This window comes from Chroicocephalus ridibundus, chromosome 14 (genome assembly GCF_963924245.1).
Source record: "Chroicocephalus ridibundus chromosome 14, bChrRid1.1, whole genome shotgun sequence".
NCBI lineage: Eukaryota > Metazoa > Chordata > Aves > Charadriiformes > Laridae > Chroicocephalus > Chroicocephalus ridibundus.
This window is the reverse complement of record NC_086297.1, coordinates 8,227,696-8,246,859: the sequence shown is the minus strand read 5'-3', so window position 1 is coordinate 8,246,859 and position 19,164 is coordinate 8,227,696. Positions and strand designations below refer to the sequence as shown.

The 19,164-nt window shown below is 58.1% G+C and overlaps 1 protein-coding gene across 5 annotated transcripts in view; it reads left to right on the top strand.

Annotated features, from left to right (window-relative positions):
* Positions 1-719: 719 nt before the first annotated feature.
* CASKIN2 (CASK interacting protein 2) overlaps positions 720-19,164 on the top strand; it is a 39,151-nt gene continuing 20,706 nt past the window's right edge. For 3 of the 5 annotated variants that reach the window (XM_063352539.1, XM_063352540.1, XM_063352538.1), the window contains exons 1-2: positions 5,020-5,276; positions 7,495-8,191. In XM_063352539.1, the coding sequence (XP_063208609.1) occupies positions 8,098-8,191 (94 nt within the window). In that variant the 5' untranslated portion in view covers positions 5,020-5,276; positions 7,495-8,097. Of the gene's footprint in view, positions 787-5,018; positions 5,277-7,494; positions 8,192-19,164 lie in introns of those variants that run through there. The other 2 variants (XM_063352536.1, XM_063352535.1) reach the window with 2 other exon arrangements.

Genomic DNA, 19,164 nt, shown 5'->3' with positions numbered 1-19,164 from the left:
TTGGACAAGTGTCACACCACAGGGAGCCGGGTATGAATTTCTATTTTAGTCACCTCACAGCACCTGCTTCTCCCTTAGAAATGAGCAGCTCAGGGTATTCCCAGTGGGGAGCCCTGAGCCCCGATCTCTATTGAAGCGATGCTGGTGGCCCACATGCTCCCTGCCGTGCGGCAGCTGGAGGTTGCAATATTCACTGACAGCCAACGAGTTGTGGTTTTCCAATGATTAATGACACCTCCCTGCTGATGGGAGCCATTCAGCCTCCACGCTGCTGGATGATAATGGAGTCAGGGTGGAAATTAGGCATTTCCAGAGAAAAATGCCTGGCATAGAGACTGTGGTGCTGGGGCTGCAGGTCAGTCTGTTTCCACCAGGTTGATCCTGGAAGGGGACCCAGTTTCTGACAGTAAATGTGCCTGACCTTCATTTCCAGGATGGGTGCAAGTGGATGGGCAGAACCCAGGAGGTTTGTTAACAGACATTTTCTTTTTCCCCTCTCTGCCTTAAGTGCAAAACCCAACTGACATCAAAGCAACAGAAAGTCTAATCCCGTTTTGAATCAGTGCAAGCACACGCAGCGAATGTTAAACAGGGAATCTGGCAGCAAGAAAAGGGAGGATTATCTTTAATTTCCTGAGAGAGGGACTGAGTAAGGGAGACGGAGAGAAAAGAAAGGCACAGGACCAGAAAGAAGTGGCTGTCAGCACCGGGAGGCTCCTGGAGGAGGAGGAAAGGAGGTAGACGGGGAGGACAGTGCGAGCAGCAGCACACGTGTGCCAGAAAGAGGTGAGTCTGGCGAGAGCCGAACATTGGCACGTGGGAAAGCTGTTTCTGCCGGGATCCTCATGCCAGCGCCTGCCCAAGTTCCCACGCGGATGCAGGGGGAAGGGATTGTGCGTAGGGTTTGCTGTGCCAGGGCTGAGGCTGGTGCGGGCTGTAACTCCCAGCTCACACGTGTTTGAGCTGCAGCATTGCTTTTCGAGGGAGGTCAGAGCTGGTCTCCAGTGGAGTGATGTAACCAAGAGCTGGTTACCTGAGGTCACATGTGTGGAGGGGATTTCTTTGCTGTAAAAGACTGGAGCTGAGTAGAGCTTCCTAAATCACCTCCAAAGCCATGCTACCTGCTGAAGAGCTGACTCTAGGTGCAGTTTATATTGCTGCCTGCTGCCGGCAGGTACTACCAGCTCTGCAAAGGGCAGTCACTTCTGCTTTTCTTGCTGTGGCTGATGTTTGGCTTTGTGGGGCACATGCACATGGAATTGTGTCCAGGTTCTGGACTGAGGCTTCAATGCCAGGACATATTCCAGCCTGATGGTGGCGGTGGGCAGCCTGAGGCTGCAGAGAGTGGCTGTGCCGCACATAGTGCAGAGGCAGGAGGTGTCTGAAGCCAAACCAGCCCAAAAACTCCTCTGCCAACACCTGGTCCCTTGGAGTACAGCATCCTCTTCCTTGTGGGCAGAGCATCCTCTTGATCAAACCCCCTGGTTTTCCTCCTTGGGCTTCTTCCAGCAGTAGCTATTGCCAGGAGGGTTAATAAAGGTGATGGAGTAAATTTATACATAAGCACCTCGTGTGTCTGGATCCCCTGTCCTTCTCTCGCTTTGCCCTTGACATTGCAGCCAGCGAGGTGGAGTGCAGAGCCAGGTGGGAAATGCCTGTCCTGGACATCATAGTGGGGGGATGTATGTGCAGTGAAGGGACACCAGGGATGGGATGTGACTGCTGAGCACTAGGAATGAGAATGAGACTTGCTGGGCTGCTTACGCACAGTACCAAAGCCCAGCAGTGGGGCACCCGTTGCCTTTCGGTGCTCAGTGAGGCCAGGCACTGCGGGAATGAATGGGCTGGAACCCATTCTGGTTCCACTGGTTACCCATTCTGGTAACCCCACTGCTGGAAGGGCTCCTGGGGCTGGCTTTAAATCTGGGCAGTAACTTGCTTTTTGACATGGCCTGATTCAGCATGGGAGAGGCTCTTCCTCAGCCCGCACCTTCCTCTCTGTGGGACAGATACCATGGTGCCATTGTGGGGTGCCACAGCCTCTGCTGTGGTGGTTTTGCCCTTGTGGGTGTGCAGGAACCAGCCTCCAGCCCTGCTCTGGCCCTGAACTAGGACTGTCTGGGCAGCAGTGTTCGCACACTTGCCTAGGGAAAGCAATCCCATCTGCCTATGGGGATCCTGCTCTGCCTGCAAGGCTGCCTCCACTCCCATGTCGGCCTGAGCCTCCCCTTATCCGGGTGTGAGAGGAGCTTTGGGGTTGCAGCAGAAAGTCTTTAGGTCGAGCCAGGCATGTTCTGTGCGGTTTTAAACAGCAGTGAAAGGAGGAGCATGAGCCACAGCTGAGAGGGGAGAAGCATATCTCCATCCAGCTGGTTCATAACATACTTAAAATGTTTTGGATGTCTGGTATGGGCCTTTGCAGACCTCCTACCCGCTCCTGCTGGGTGGAGATGAGATTACCACAACTTTCCAAGTTTGGCTTTTCACAAGACTTGGGAGAGGTTTTACAGTCTCAGGTCTTGGAGCTGTGTCTGTTGCAGTGTCACCTGGATCAGTGCTGGCAGCAGAGCTACTGCAGACACTGCTGTGTGCATCACTCCTGCCAGTGGGGCTGCTTCCCTCCCTCCCTGGCAGCAAATGCATCATTTTGTTTTGAGGATGGGAGGAAAACAAGCAATTAAGGTAAACCTCAGAGCAGAGAGGAGGGGTTTGAACAGCTGCTGGGGCTGCGAGAAGAGCTGGGATGAGCTGTGACCAACAATCAGCAGCACAAGACAGGGGCTGGGGAGAGCTGGCAAAGGTGTTGTGCATTACATTTTGAGTCAAAAACATACCGACTGTAGGAGCAACTAATCTGCTCCTCAGCCCCTAACCCACAAAAGCTGCTTTCAAATGTTGCATTGAATTAAAAAAAAAAAAAAACCAACCAAAAAAACAACAAAAAACCACAACAAACAACAACTTCCCAGTATTTTGCCAGGAGACGATCGTTGTAACAGGGGCCTCTAGGTGGCAACATCGACCTGGAGAGCTGCAAGCAGGAGCAGGGGCCCAGCCGGACCCGAGCAGTCCGGCCCCGGTGGGAGCCCCCAGCCCCTGCGCCCGAACTGGCCTGGGGCACATCTCTGCAGGGGCTGGGGACAGGGACGGCCACCCAAGGGTGCCTGCACCCCAAAAACTCCCCCTAGGCTGCAAACTTCTCACCCCCGTGCAGGCAAGTAGCAAAATGTTAGAAGGGGTTTCTCTGCAGTGGAAACTCCAGTCGATTCTCTCAGCACCTGCTCTGCGGACGCGGGGGAATGAATGTCATGGTGTGTCTGTCAGCTCTGCAAGGCAGACATGGCTGGCGCCGCTGGCCAGGCTTTGTGCTGGGATCACCCATGAGATGTTTAACCTCCAAGAGTCTGATGGAAAATGGAGAGATACGTGATAGGAAATAGGGGCTGCTGCCAGCTCATCCCCGTTCTGCTGCCTGCCTGTGTAAATCGAAGGCATTGGGCTTCGATGCAGAGTTGGGAGCACCAATACATGCTTTAATGTTCAAAGGCTGCACTAGAAGTTGTGCATTTACTAGTAACTTGAGGTAAACACTCCATTCAAAAGACTTGTGTGACCCCAGAGACTAAAGCTTAAATTACCCAATTTTAACCATGCAGGTGTAGCTGAAGTGGCATAACTTTTAAGTGGGAATATTGGTGTGGCATGATCTTACTGCTGTGTAACGGTGTGCTGCTGGGGGTTGTTGGGGTGGAAAAGTCCTACCCCTGCCTGAAACAGGACGCACATTCTGTACAAAGCAGGGCCTGGCCTCCTATTTTGTGAAAGGGGTTTAGTCTGTGCTTGGGGAGCTGCAAAGCTTAATTAAGATCCTTAAAAGGACAAAAGGTGCTACATAAATTCAGGGGATTATTATAAATGTCACTGCGCTTTACAAGCTCTGGCAAAACTCACAGGAGGAATAACAGGACCTTTCACTTCACAGCCCTTCCTAGCAGGGCTACTTAGAGCTTCATGCTTCAACATAGCAGCTGTATAATGTTGACATTTATAATTAGATGTGCATAATAATCTCTTTATTCCCCAACTGAAAAGACAGGGTGTGTCTTGAAACGTCAGTTCCTCCTCCTCCTTGCTGAGGATCCCCCTTATTGGGATTGCTCACGAAACCCTCGTTTGGTGAAATGTCTTGGGGCCTGGTTCAAAGAGGTACTGGATCTTTGCAACTCCCCCAGGGAGCTGTGGACTGGGCATTTAGTGAATAAAATCAAAGTCTCTGTGTGTTTTTAATCTGATTAGTTGATGATAATCCAGTGGTATCATGCAGCAAAAGCTGTCTAGCTTTATTAGGCAATCTCTTGTTTTAAGAGAACTGTGCTTGAGGGAGCACTCGGCTCTGGTGTTTCTGTTGAGGACTGGCAGAAATGGGTGATTTTTCGGTGGTTTTAGTGCTTTGTGAGAGTAGGATTAATTTGTGGCTTGGACAGATGGGGAGCGGTGGATTTTGGTCCTGTGGGTGCCATCAGCAGCCTGTGCAGCCTCTCTGCCAGGGTGGTCGGTGATGGAGGGGGCAAAGGGCTGACCGGGTCAGTCTGGGGCTGAGGTTAGGGGATTGCCCCCCGGGGCTGGTCCCGGAGCACCAGGTCGGTCCCGTGTCGAGGATGGGGGATCGTCCCCCCGGGTCGACGAGGGGGAATAGCCCCTGGGGGCTGGTCCAGGACCACTGGGTCGGTCCCAGGTCGAGGATGGGGGACCTCCCACCGGGGCCGGTCCCGGACCACAGGGTCGGTCCCGCCCCCCGGACCGCGTTGGCTCTCCGGTCGGCCCCGTTCAAAGCGAACCGCTTGCCCCAGGGGCGCCCCCGGGTCGGGTGCGGGGCGGGAGCGGTGCCGGTGCGGCGGGCTGCCGCGGCCCTGCCCCTGCCCAAATCTGCCGGCGCATCACGGTGAGTGACAGCAGCCCCGGCCCTGCCCAGCCCGCACAACCCGCCGGGCTTTTCCAATCAGGCCGGGCCGGGGAGGGATTTCCTGCCGGGACGGGGCCAGCCCGAGCGGGACTTTGCCGAGCGCCGCGCCGCCCTGCGAGCCGGGCAGCCGGGACCGCGCCGCTCCGGTCCCGGTACCGGTCCCGGTCCCAGTCCCGGTCGTGCTCTGCACGCTTGGCAAGTTGCTGCTCGGCTCTGTACTTCTCGGCGCGGTCCGGCACCGCACAGCGCGGTCCGGTGCGGCGCGGTTCGGTTCGGTTCGCCCCGGTGCTGGGCGGGCTGTGAGCGCGGCCAGGTGAGTGGGGACCGCCGGCTGCGGGACCCGTCGGGGTCGGGCCGCTGGCAGAAGCAATGGAGCGATTCGTCTCTGTGGGGGTAGAAATCCCCCCGAGCCCTCCCCGAAGGAGGGAGCGGCCCCTGGGGGGTCCCGGGGCGGGGAGGCGCGAACGGTGCCCCCATCGCTGCCCGCCCGGCCTCGCCCCGCCACGGGCGGCGCGGGGCTTCCCGGGGGGCCTCCCTGGGGAGGCGAGCTTCCCCCGCCCGCCCCTTCGAGACCCGGTCTCAGTGCCTACCGTTCTTTTGCATCTTTCCTTCTCTACTTACGTAATTGTTTTGGTTTGGTTTTGTTTTGTTTTTCTTTCTCTCCCTTCTTTTTCCCGGCGCTCTCCTTGGCTGCGGGAATGTTTGGGATACTTTGGTTCTCCAGGTGGATTCCTGGGCTGGAGGCTCAGCTCTGCTCGGGTGGGAGGGATGTTTGCTGTTGCTTTTCCAGCTTTATGCGTTCCTTGAGTTTTACTTTCGCTGTTGCTCCTCTCTCGGGAGGCTGAAGAGGTGGAGATCGGTATTCGGAACTCTCGGTACCTCCGAGTTACTCGCTGACCCTTACAATGCTTCGGGAGAGGTAGGCAGCAGCATGGGGCTGCCTTCTAAGTGAGGCCGTTGGGGACTCTTTTAATAAACGAGTGAATAATCTCAGCGCCCTCGTGTTCACTTTTCATGACCACTTTTGAAGAGCAGCACAAAGTTGGATGCAGTGCACAGGGTTAAATGAAATAAAGTAGTTTTGAAGATGGTGTAATGCAGGAGGTTTCGGGAGGGCATGTGTTTGCAGCAAGGGGTTAGTCTGAGTCAAGTAGCTGAAACTTTGTCATAAGGTAGATAAGCCGGTGCCCGGGGACATGGGGAGTTGATGGCTGACCTCAGTGGGCACTGCCTTCCGTGCCTGGTACCAAGCCCCCCAGGTAGCCCTGGTGCTGAGGGGCTCATTAGCTGAATGAACCATCAGGGGAGCAACAATGTGGGGAGAGCCCCCCAGCCTGGTGCGGGAATCTCATCATCCCCTTGTCCTGGAAGCTAACCCAGCACTGGAGGATCACCTCTTCAGTTGTACTGAATCCTGCTGCACCCAGGGGAGGGCTGAAGCATGGGGTGTCCGCACTCATGGGTGGTCACAGCTTCCAGCTTTACCATGGGTATCTGAGCGATGCTGTGCTATGGCATGCCCCTTCTGCTTTTGCCCCCTGTGACCCAGGTGGGACCTCTCCTCCTGCTGTTGCCTTCTCTCCCCTGTGGTTTCCATCCTCAAAACAGTGACCTCAATTGCTCAGAGGAAGCGACACCTGCTATTACATAAACGGCTGAGGGTGAGCGCTCTGGGAAGGGAGATGGCATGCCTGCGCCATGGCTGGGGGAACCGGGGTTGGTTCTGATCCAGCCTGGATTGGCATGCGGGGAGTCGCATGGTGATTTGGCAATGGCCTTGTAGCTGGCACAGTGCGTGCTCCCTGCCCTCCTGCACGCACGCTCCTCTCCGGGCGTCGGAGCAGCCTGCCAGACGCATGGCCCCAAACCAGGAGGGATTTTCTCACTGCCCAGTTTGGGCAGCCTGGGCACAGCGGGAGAGCGCAGGCTGGGAGGTGTGAACCGCTGCTTTGGGACCTCGTGCCCTCTCCAGGATGCCCCAGCCGGCTGGGACATGGGCTTGATGCTGTTCTCCTGAGCATAGTTGTGCTGATGAATTATACCCAGCTCCTTACCTGGGCTAGAGAAAGCTCGTGTACTGGTTAAAGAGCGTCTTGGGTCCCAGGGCACTGAGCTTCATGGGTAATTCAGAGGGTGAGGGTTTACCCCTGCACGGGAGGGGAAGGCTGCTGGCCAGGCTGACCCACTCGCATGGGCTGCAGAGGACTTTGGCTAAACCTTCCCAGCTGCATCCCTTGGCTCCTGCCACTGGGAGAGAAGGGGAGACACCGTGGTGCCCCAAGCCCTCTGTGATGCCTTTATGGAGGGGACTTGTGTGTGCCTGTCCCACTCCTTGCCCACCCCCTGACAGCACCCTTGAGAGGTTTCCTCTGCAGGTTCTTTCCTTTCTGTTTAACATGAGGATGAGCCAAGTCCCGCCAGGACTAAATATAGTCAAAGTATTCGTTCTTCGGCATGGATACAAAAGCTGTCGCGACGGAGCCGGGAGGTAAATGGCCTTTGAGGGCTGACGCTGCTCTTCCTCTCCGCAGGTCCTGGGCTGCTGTGCCGGGGCTCCCCAGTGTGGCTGCAGAGCTGTTGCCAAGAGGAATGCCAAAACGAAGGGGCTAATGAGCACCAGAGTGGGAGGATCTATAACTTCCAGATGGCGACGAGCCCGTAATCCCGTTGGGAAGAATTAGGGACTCATCAGCACAGCAGAGCCTGGCGAGGGGAGCAAAGCACGACACCTCCGGCTCTGGGAGTGCTGTGAGAGGCCAAGGGCATCCCGATGCCGACTGTGCCAGCTGCCCTGCCCCAAGCCGCCTGGCTTTGTCTCACAGAGCCCCGGTGCTGCCAGGAGCCCGTGCCTGAACGCTGAACTATTTCTTATTTTAATTGATCGCATGTTCTCCAACCAAACCCCATCCGGGTCCTGCTCCTCCCGACACAGAAAGAGACTTCTGCCCTTAACAGAAAGACTTCTTCCTTCTGGCTTTTATGTCCCGTGGGATTGTAAAGCATCTTTATTGCTGGATTTCATCTCCCATCAGAGTGTGTTTTGAGGAACTACGTGCTTATTCCTATGGCTTTATAAACCACCGGGATCTGAGGGTCTCTGCCTTCTGTGCCCCCGCCGCTCCCACCTGTCTGCCATGGGGCGAGAGCAGGAGTTGATCCAGGCCGTGAAGAACGGGGACGTGCCTGGTGTGCAGAAACTGGTGGCCAAGATCAAGGCGTCCAAGAGCAGTGAGTAGCCGGATGGCAAGCTACGGGCTCCCTCTCCCCCACCAGGCAGTGCTGCCTGTCCCGGTGTGCGAGTCCCGGCAGCGGGCTCGATGCCATCCAAGCCAGGGTGGGAGTGCTGTCTCTGCACCCTGGTGCAGGGGTTATACCATGGCTGGAGGCGGGAGCACAAGCACAGACCTTGTGGATGAATGACCGGGCTGTGAGTGATCCTCCCGGCAGGGCCAGGGTTACCCTCGGGCTTGGGGACAGGGGTCCTAAAATGTGGGCTACCGAGCGGGGATGGGTGAAGGAAAACGGCAGCAGCTGGGGGTAGCAAAGCTGCTTGGAGGAGGGGGACACCGCTACAAAAGGTCTTTAGCGGTTGCCGCTCACTCCTGGCCATGTTTATCTTGTGAAAAATTATCATCCCAGCCAGTCGACTGGAACCAATCGTCAAGCCTTGAATTTCAGTCTGGTAATGTTTAACCCTTGAGCAGGGCTGTTTTCTTGCATGTGCTCTCAGAAAGGTCAGCAGCAAGTATGGCTCAGAGAGAATGTCAGGCTTGTGGGGGTCCCTAAGGGCACTGGGGTCCTGCAGGCGCCGGACGGTGTCTGGAGGAGATGGGGAGGGTGGAAAGGTGGAGGAGCAAATCATGGCTGGTGCCACGCTGCTCCTGTAGAGAGCTGAGCTCCTGGTTGCTTCTCGTGACCTACCAAAAGAAGGAAACTGGGAAAAGTAAATAAAAAGGCGCTTGGAGCGGTACATGGCTGGGGGAAGGTGCACGGCGCCTGCCCGGGCTGCGGGAGCCGCTCTGGGCAGGGGGAGGCTGGGCGGGTGCGGGACCCCCCTGCCAGGGCGGCACGTTGTGGGGGGTCTTGTGGGTGTGTGTGGGAAAGCTGGAGGGGAAAAAACTGTCCTGGGGAGGGCGAGGAGAAACTCAGGCAGGAGAAGAAGCTTTAAGGCTTCTTAGGAGCAGCTCAGGGCAGAGTGGCTGGTGCTGAGAAACGTGAGTTAGGCTGGGGATTATAAACGTGAGAAGGGGATAAACTCTCCTGGGTCAGCTGCTGGAGAGCTTTGGTTGGGGCCAAAACTTTTCAAATCATGAGTGCCAGGCCTGCAGGAGGGCTGGGGTCACCTTCTCCCCAGAACGGGGGTGTCTGGTGCCCCCTCCCCGGGCAAAGGGACTGGGTGCCTTTGCCTCTGCTTGCAGCTCAGGGACTTGCACCCGTACGGGGTCCCTGGGGTGAAGCGAGTGAGGTTTGTGTGCGCAGGCGGGTTGAAGGACATCCCCAAGGCAATGAATAACGTCAGGACGTGAGCGTCCCGCAGACTGACGCAGCCCCGTTCCCCTGAGATGGTGTCCTATGGCCGGGCAGCACGGGCAGGCTGGGGTGCTTGCTGCTCTCCTCCCACTGTGCACCCGGAGGAGTGAAGTTACACTTGTTTTCTCCAGTCCCCTCTGGTAACTCTCTCCCAGTTAAACCCTGTCTGCATTTTCTCTCTGGCATCTTCCCCTCCCTCCAGCCATGGGGCACCCACGTGAACGTGTGCGTTTAACTCCCCCACTGGAGTGGTGTCAGCAGCTCTCTCTGCTTATTTTCATTTTATTCCTTTATAAGAAGAGGGGAGCAAAAGGCTCAGACCCCTTCAAGGCCACCGCTGCAAGCTCCCAGTGGGGCTCCTCTGCTGGACCCACCATGGGGGCCTTGTTTGGCCCCAGGGGCTCATCCCCTGTATGGAGGGCATCGCTGCTCCCCATCCCCTATGGTTCCCTCATGCCATGTGAGTGGAGCGTTTGCTGTATTTGCTGCTCATTAAAGCGCCTTTTCCATATGACAGGCTGCAGTGCTGATTATTATTATTATTTTTTTTTAAATCCCTCTAAGAGTCCTTCTGCTGTCTCAGTGGATTGGGAGCTCGGTTGCTGTGATCAGCCCTCCGGGGCTTCCTGTGCCTAAAAAAGTCACCGCACGTAAGCAAAAATCAAGCGCCAGTCCCGGCAGCGGGAACTTCAGGGACACGTTGTTTAATATTCACCGTGCGCAGCCCTCCTCCCTGCGCAAGCGCTGCCGTACAAGTGGGTCACAGCACCTATTATTATAAGGCGGTGGGGCGGGCAGGGAGAAAGTTTTAGGGGCAGGAGCTAGAGGGGAAGGGCAGACGTCCCACCTGTGGGAAGGGGACGTCAGGACGATTCTGTGGTCACTTCTGCAGCCGGAGAGGGGTTCTCCTCTGGGAGAGCTGGGCTGCTCCTGCTGAACCGGCTGCGCTTTGCTGAGGTTCCCCGGTGCAGTAGTAGAAACGTCCCCCTTCTTAATTTCCTTCTCTCTCTCCCTCTCCCCTCCCCTCCGCGTCAGAGTGCTGCGGAGTTTAATTGAAATTGTTAAACGACCCGTCACGGCTTTGGCCTTTCTCCCCGATGATCAATCACGTCCCTGGGCTGGCTGTGCTCGCCAACAATGCGCCAGTTGGCCGGGCCAGGGTGGCTGCCGCAGCAGCGAGGGGCTGGGGCTCCCTGGGGAGGTGAGAGGCAGAGCTCCCCGGCCGGGGCTCTCATCCCTGGGAAGGGGTGATGGCTCCTGGAACTGGGCAAGGTTTGTGTGTCCTCGTTCCTGGACGTGCAGGGCTAAGGGGCAGGGGATGGGGGGATGCCGGGGGAAGGTGATGTCCCCATGATAGTTGGGCGCTGGAGGAGCCGTGGAAGGAAAACGGGAGCTGGACTCACTGTTTGCCTTCCTTGAGGGAGTGGTGAAGGTTTTTGTTTAAACGTGCACAAAGTGCAAAGAAAGGGCGGCAGCTGAGCAAACTGGCGTTAAACTCTCAAGGACAGGGACCGAAGCCCTACCGGGGTTCAGTCGCTGCCGCAGGACGATGCAGCTGACTTGGGCCAGCCACTTGCCACATTTCACTACCTATGTTGGGACTTTCCAGACCTTGAGTATATCAAGGACAGGTGTGGGCGCCTGGGACTTGGCTGTGTCTGGGCTGTGACCTAGCAAGTTGTTAAATGCTAGAGAAGCTTGCAGGGGGCCTTGGCTTTATCCCCATACCTGGGCTGGTGCCCCTCATTGCTGTGTCCCGGCAGCACAAAGCACAGCATGGTTTTCACAAGAGTGGTGCTGGTCCTCAGATGCTGCTGTCACCCCTCCAACTGGGCAGGAGAAGGACGATGCTGCTCTGCATGCTATGAGACTGCAGCAGGCAGATAGGGGATAACTCACTCCCTCCCCCTTAAATTTCCTCCTAATCCCTAGTAGCTATATCAGCTTAAGCCCCGAAGCGTGAGGTTTAATATCTTTCCTGTGATTTGTTAGCCTTTGCCACTAGCGCTCTGTGTCCCCGTCCTCTGCAGGAACACCCGCCCTTCCTCTGTGCCCTGACAGGCTTTTTCCTTCTCGCAGCGAGTCTATAGTTGTTTGGGGAAAAAGTTGCTCCTTTTTGTAGTTTGCGGTCTATTTTGCAATGATGTTGAATGCGCCTTTGTGCTGGCCGGGAAGCCCATCATGCCATCTCCCTGTCCTTCGCTGATGCTTGTCCCAAGCCCAAGGTGCTCCATCTGCTCTGCATGGTCTGGCTGCGGGGAACAGTCAGGACCAGCCTCGGGCATGATCCTTATCATTTCAGGCTCTGTTACACACGATGGCTTTCTCTGCTGGCGCAGGGATGTCTGGGTCCCCTGCCTGCTCCGCTCCTGCCCCGGGCAGTGCAGGCGGCTGGACCTGGCTTTGCCACTGAGCTCAAGGGTGGCCCTGGACACGTCCCTTGAAGCCTGAGTTTCGAGGACGAGTTCCCAAGCGTCCTCGGCCGTGTCCTCCCTTCCTCTCCCCGTGCGCTGTAGGTCTGACGGGCTGGACCGGCTCCGCAGCCGCACACTGGCTTGGAAAGGGCTGTGGGCACGCCTGCGGAGAGACGCTGAGAAACTCTGCCGAAACGGGCAAAACTCCCTCTTCCACCGAGACTGAGCCAGGAGTGGGGTGAGGCGCCGTGCCCAGGGGAGCCCGGCTGGCAGCAGCCCTGTGCCGGGGACCCCACCACCCCGCAGCCTGCTGAAAACTGCTTTTGAACCAGCCTGGGGTGGGTGGGAGGGGGAGAAAAGAGGCTTCAAAGGCTCCGACGAGCGCGGGGGCCGCAGGGATGGATGGCGGCAGGACTGCAGCTGCACGGCATGGTGGGGGTCCATCCTTCCCTCCCCTTCCTCCTCCTGTGGCTCCTGGCCTCCCCAGGATGGGGGTCTCATCTAGCAGCCTGGTGTTTGCTTGATGGGTTTTCCCACCCACATCCCTGTTGTCCCAGCTCATGGTGGGGTTTAGCCCCTTTTTTTTGCCTCCCTCCCCAGGAAGGAAGAGCCCCACATGGGCAAAAGGAGCGAACGGGCAGTTGCTTTTCAAAGCCGGCCTCTAACGGGTGTTGTGTTTGGAAAGGGGCCCAGCTTCTGCCGGTGCGCCCAGAGCCGGGGAAAGTGTCACTGCGCAGAGCGCGGGAGATAAGGCACGAGCAAACAGCATTGTGCAGGGAGAATGGCCTCCTTGGGGTGCCCCTCTGCACCCCATCTCCCCATGTTCACAGGTCTACATCTGCTTCCCTCCCACATCTATATTTCTCTCCTGATTCTTAAAACCCTTTGGCAGGGCAGCCTGTGGCTCCTTGCTGTCAGTCTGGGCCACCTGCTGCCTTTTCCTTGCTGGGGCAAAAGAGTGGGCAAAACCAGGCTAATTCTGGGGAAGAGGATGAGCATGGGCTCTCTTGGGGCTGCCCTGGGCCATGCTGCCTTCCCTCAGTGGGCAGCGCTGGGGCATCCCAGGGAGTTGCCCATCTCTCCAGGAATGCAGAGGTCCCCCAGGGCCATGGATGGAGCTGGGCTGGCAGCCATCCTCAGTGTCACAAGGCAGGACACTGAAGTTTGTGGCAGGAGTGGGATTTACATCCTTTGAGCACTTCCTAGTGCCTCAGCCCAGACCAGGGGGCTCAGCTCCCCCTTCCCGAGGGCTGCGGAGGCCGTTTGGGCTGCCTGACCCAGAAACACGGGACAATTTGGATGCTGACAGCTCAAAGGCAGACAGGGAGGGCAGCCCTGAGCCATGGGACGGCGTGTGCCCGGGTACTGGCGGCACACGGGTGCCGTAACGGGGACGGTGCTCCCCAGGGCTGCACTCAGGCAGGGGAGGAGGGAAACGTGGCAAGGACGTTGCTGGCACAGGCATCCCGTCCTCTGGTTGGGACTGGGGACATGCTGGGGCATGGGGCTGGTCGCAGGTGGGAGGGAGCTGGTAGATAAAGACTTTCTGGGTAGCAGCGACCTGTGCAAAAAGGCAGTCAGCCCTGTGGGTTTGGGGATGTGGTGTGTGTGTCACCAGTGCTTTCTGGTGGCTTTCTGCCACCCAGGAGAGAAGCTGCTTTTAGGTGAAAACCTTGTTGTACTCTTCTTCCTCATGCCCGCGGGGCTGCTGGCTCTGAAGATCTTGGGTGTGACCTAGAAAGGGGTTGTGGCATCGTCCCTGTTTAGGACAAGCAGATTCCTGTGGACATAACAGCATCATAGCATCACTCCTGCCACCTCTCTGTAAGGATTCTGGTGCTGCAAGAAGGTTTCCCTGGGAAGTTGGGGGAGTGAATTATTGGTTCTCAGCAGCGATCAACAGCATCCCCTGCGGAAGATGGTTTCTAGCCTGTTGGGAGTGTGTGGTAGCACGCTGACGGCCAGCTGGAAACCATCTTCCATGCAGCATCGCCCCAGCAAGAGTTAAAAGAGGGGCTGGGTGCCGTGCGTGTGTGTGTGCATGCACGCTCCCTGCTTTGTTTTTAAAAGCGCCTCGGCTGGCCTGGCCCCCCGCCAGACCCGAGGCCCGCCTCTGGCAAAAACTCCGGCAAAGGAGTATGAAAGGGGCAGAAACTAAATAACAATAAACCACCTTTTTCTGGCTGCTCTAGCAAGCACAAGGGGGTTAGGGAGGAGCTGTGAGCTCTCCCACTCTCCCATATCCCATCCTGGCTTCCCCAAAAAATCGTGCCTGGGATGGAGAGGGAGGGACCTGCTTGAACCTCAGGGCTGCAACATCGCCTGGGCATTGCCGAGGTGTCCTGGTGAGTCACAGACCTGTCTGGAGATGCCCAGACTGCTTGGAAATGGCGCAGCCGGGATAATCTTTACCCTCCCAGGGAAGGGCCGGACACCCTCGCCCATCCCTGGCTCAAGCGGGATGCCCGGGGCAGCGGCAGCAGGGTGGGTGCACAGACACCCCGAGCCGTTTGCTACCCCAGGGGCAAAAGGCCGGAGCTGCAACCGAGTGCAGCTTCGATGGCAAGATAAGGGAGCCGGGAAAACCTGCATGCGTGGCAGGTATGCGTCTGCCGCAGCATCCCAGGCCTGGTGCAACACGTCCGGCTGCGCTTCCGCCAAGCCCTGCCAGCACCTCTCCCTTGCCGGGCCCCAGCCAAGGCTGTGCAGAGAGCGTGCGGCACCCAGCACTGCTGCTGTCCCCGGACCCCTGCCCCAGCCTCCCTCGGGTGCGATCCCAGGAACTGGAGCCTGTATTGGTAGACCCCGGCTTTGTCGTGGGTGGAGAAAACTCCTGGGGTTTCATAACACCGCCCTTGGCCGTGGGTATGGCTGGTTAGGTAAGGCGTCCTGTCTGCTTGCGAAGGGAGTTGGTGAGCATGGCATGGGTGTTGGGTGCCCAGCACGGAGGTGGCCCTGGCGGCAGGGCTGGCTCGGGCTCTCCCACCCGTTTTGCAGGTGCCTCTTGCCCCCTTGCAGCGTTGGTCCCAGGGTCTGGCTGGCCCTCAGCCCTCACTCTCCCCGTTGGACAGCCCGTCTTGGGGCATTGTCTTGTTTCTTTGCTAGGATGAGCATGGGTAAGCCTGAAGGGAGTTTTCCAGCTGGAGCCGAAATGGGTGCAAACAGCAAAAGGGAGACCGTGGATTGTGAGCCCTAGGGACCTTCCTCTCCCATGGGTGTCCTCTCTCCCTGGGCAGGACACCCAACTCACATCCCTCGGGGACCTCCCTGGATGCATCCCCACTGCAGTGGGGCTACATGAGCACCGCTCGCCTCGGTGGCCTCCAAAAGGGGCCAGAGTCCTCCCTGGCAGCTAATCATTGCCTACATGGGGGACATGGGTGCTTAGCAAGCCCAGCTGGCAGTGGGGATTGCTCTGGGCTTCAGCCCGGGCTGCACCTTGGGTTTGGTTTTGTTGGGCTGATGTGGGTGGGAAGGGCTGCGTGAGCCCTGCTGCCTTCCCTGAATGAGCACCCACTTATCCTGCCAGGTTGAAAAGAATGGAAACACTCCTCCACGCAGCGGAAGAGACTCCTGTGGAGGAGCTGCGGCTGGTCCTGCTCCGTGGACAAACCTTGAAGGCTGCTCAAGCCTTAGGGGAGCCCTCAGCTTCCTCGGGGCACAAGCAGCTCCCTGTCTTGGGGCATCTGTCCCACTGGTTATATTTAGCAGCATGTACTGGACTGCACATGTACATCCTGGAGTTGCTTCTCCGTTCCCTCCACCCCAAACCTTGTGTGGCCAGCTCTGAGCCCCCAAAGTCATCGGTCTGCTCCATCCCGCTGCAGCCTCCTCTGAACGCTTGTGGCTTCACGGGGCTGAATTCACACCAGGTATTGGTGTCACCCATGAGTATTGTCCTGCATAAACATCCCCTCCCAGGAGCAGTGCAAGTGGGTGCCTCTGCTCAGCCCCACCTGGGGACAACCCGGGCACTGGGATGGGGACCAGCACGTGGGCCCCTGAGCCCCCACGCGTGGCCAGCCATGTGCTTGCAAAGCTGGCACCTCATCGACCAGGAAGGGACGTGTAGCTTCCAGTGCTGGTTCGCTCTCCCAGCGCTTTCCTAGGAGGGCTGGCACAGCTCGGAAAACCTTTTGCCGTTGGGGCCTGGGGATGAGGCAACCTACTGTGATTCCCTGGCTGGGGTGGGGGGCACAGGGTGCTGCAGGAGGGGTGGCACGGTGCAAGAAGGAGGTGCCTTTTTCTATGAAAAAGAGTTGAGAAAGGTGGGGGGACCCTTTTTCCCCCCTGTGCACCCCCTTCTTTCTCCCCGCCATTCCCCCTGATGCTGCAAGGCAGCAGGCGGGGGTTTCGGTGCTCAGCTCCCACGTCCTGCCTCAGCCGCCAACTCGGGCTTGCCGGGGCCGTTCCCGACACGCACCCGCCACGCTGGAAAGGCGTAAACAGATCAGGTTGCCGGCAGGGGTCCAGGGAGCGGGCAGGCCTTGGCTTGCGTCCCACCGCTGCTCGGTAGGGCTGGGGTGTGGGGAGTGCTGAGGCAGGGGGACGGGATGGAGGGGGACGACCTGGCGGCAGGGTCTCCACAGGCGGCAGGGTCCCTGCAGGAATCCAGGCACGACCTTGGTTTGACGAGGGGCCAGGGATGCTGCCTCTGCCTCAGTTTACCTCTGGTGCGAAGGTGCGCCTGCTCTTTAGGGGTTTGGAGGTATCAATGTGCTACCGCCTAACCCCCTTCCTCATCTCTGTGTGGGAAGCTGCTGACTAGAGCTCAGCCTATGGCCTGGGGGTCTTCAGATCCAGCACCCCCATATCCATCACAATTGTATTCTGATACCATTGACCTTGCTGTAAATCAGCCTCCGTCCTTTCTGTGGTACGTGGGGGGACAGGGCTGCTCCGTGTCGCCCTTGTCCCCAGCTGGTCCCCGAGCAGCTGCCAGCCGGCTCCGGCGCCTGAGCTGGGCAATGGGAGGAACCTGCTGCCCTCCCTGCTGGCCCCGAAGCAGCTGGGACAAGGGGAGGGGGGCAGGAACGCGGTGCCTGGAATAACTTGGCAGCTGCCAAGGCCCCCACAGGGACAGCGAGATGGGCATGAGGTCCTGGTGTGGGTTCCTGCTTCCACCACGGGGATGGGGAGATGCCTCTCCCGGGATGTACCATGTCACTTGCTGCTAAATGGATTTATTGGTGATTACTGCTTCCACCTGGGGACACACAGGCTGGTGCAGGGCATCATGGTGGTACAGCTGTTGTGTCCCTCTCCTGTCCCCTGCAGATGGGGTCCCACTGCAGACCAGGGTCCTGGGGGAACCCTTTGCTGCCACGGCTGGGTGAAAACATCCTGCTCCAGCCAAGGCACGAGAAAGGCACTACTGGCCAGATGCTCTGCTGGGTTTTGGCAACGGCTTCTCCCAGTTTGCAGCATTGCCTGGCCAGCCGGAAACCCGGGCAGGCAGCCGGAGGGTCTGACCTGGCTGGCAAAGAGCCCTTACGCTGGGCACAGGCAAAGCCACGCCGCCTTGTCCGGCCTCAGCAGGGAGAGGAGAGAGCAGGAGCGGGTTCGTCTCTCGGGCTGCTTGTCCCAGGCTGGAAGGAGCTTGTCCCGTGCCTGCTGGGGATAGACCTGTCCTCACTGGTGGCAGTGTGGAGTGGCTGGGCAGTTCCCGCTTGCTTCAGTAGGTGATCTCGTGCAGGGGATGGGAGCAAAAAGGAAAGATGGGTCCCCTCTGCGCCCTGGCCATCGCCGGAAAGGGGATTTGGAGGGGGATCCCTCCCATCCCTCGTGGTTTGGAAGTGCCAAGCAGCTGCTGCTGGCTGAGATCGTCTTGCTCTTTCCCAATGCAGATGCCACAAACGGCTGCAGTGCCGTGGCATCTGCGGGAGCAGTCACCCATCCAGCATCCCTTGGGACCAGAGGGATTTGGATGCCACGTTTTTACTCTGTCCAGAAGGGAAGGAGATAGTTTGCTCAAGCTGCTCAGATCCGGGCTGTGATTCAGATGGAGCCAAATAGTCCACTTATCATTCACTGGAAGGCGGCTGTAGGAAGCAGAGAGCCTCTCGTTTGGGTTTGGCAATAGAGGATAGAGGTAGGAGTGGGAATCCTTGGTTCACAGGGAGGAAAACCCAGTCCCCAGTCAGCGTCTGCCCCTGTCCTCGCACAGACGGGGCTGTGTGCGTCCCAGGGGACCCCGCCAGCACGTCCCTGAGTGGGGCTGGCAGCAGCACCGTCTCGCGGGGTCAGAGTTGAGGAAAGGCATCCGCAAGGTATTTTTAACTGCATGTGACTCCAAACCCTGGCCACACGGCTGCCAGCAGCGGTTTGAGGTTAGTCCTCGGCTGCCGACAGTTGATTGCCCATGGGATGGTGGTGGGGGGGCGGGCTTTGGGGAAAATTTGGTTCCCGGCTGGAGGGGCCTCTGGAAGGAGTGACGGCACTTGAACCATCGACCTTCTGTGTGACCTCGAGCAAACAGCTTCACCTCCCAGTGCCTCCCCTCCCATCCTGTGTGTGCCTTGCTTAGATTAGAGCATCCAGGGTGGGGACAGCCACTCCGTCCGCCCCGACAGTGCCTGTTCCGGGTACATGGCAGCTTCCCTGGGGCCAAACAGGGAGGATGTTGCAGGATTTCCAGCCACCACATCGCTGTGTGCTTTGAGTACTGGCTCCACTGGCCAGAGCAGCTCCCAGGAGCCAGCTGCCGCATGTGGGTACCAGGTTGGCAGTGATGGGGGCAGTTCCATAGGGACACGGCAGCCCTGTCCCCCAGCCTCAGCCTTGCCCTGCTTCTCGCAGGAGCTGCATGATTTGCTGCAACCATCCAAGCTGTGGCAGAGGGCTGGATCCTCGCTTCACTCCCTTGAGCTCACAGGGTTTTGCTGGCTGCTCTTGACTGCTCTAATTTTTATCTGGGGCTCATTGTTAGAACCATGAAATAAATAGCTACGTGCTCCTCTCAAGCGTCAAAACCCTCCAGGTGTAGGTGGGTTGCTGCGTCCCTGCCCGCCCTCCCTAATTAACTGTTGCTCAGCAAATCCAGGTTTACTGACCTGCCCTAATCTTCCTGTGCAAGGCAAGCCCTTTGGCTGCTGGCTCCTGTTGTGTCCCCCCAAGTCTCTCATGTCCCCCGTGAGCCCATATCATGTTCACAGCCCTGGGCATACAACGGAAGATGGTAGCCTGGGAAGCAGCATCCCCCTGCGCAGGGTTGTTTTCCTTGCCGGTGGTTCCCTCCGTGCCCGCGCTCGTGCTGTA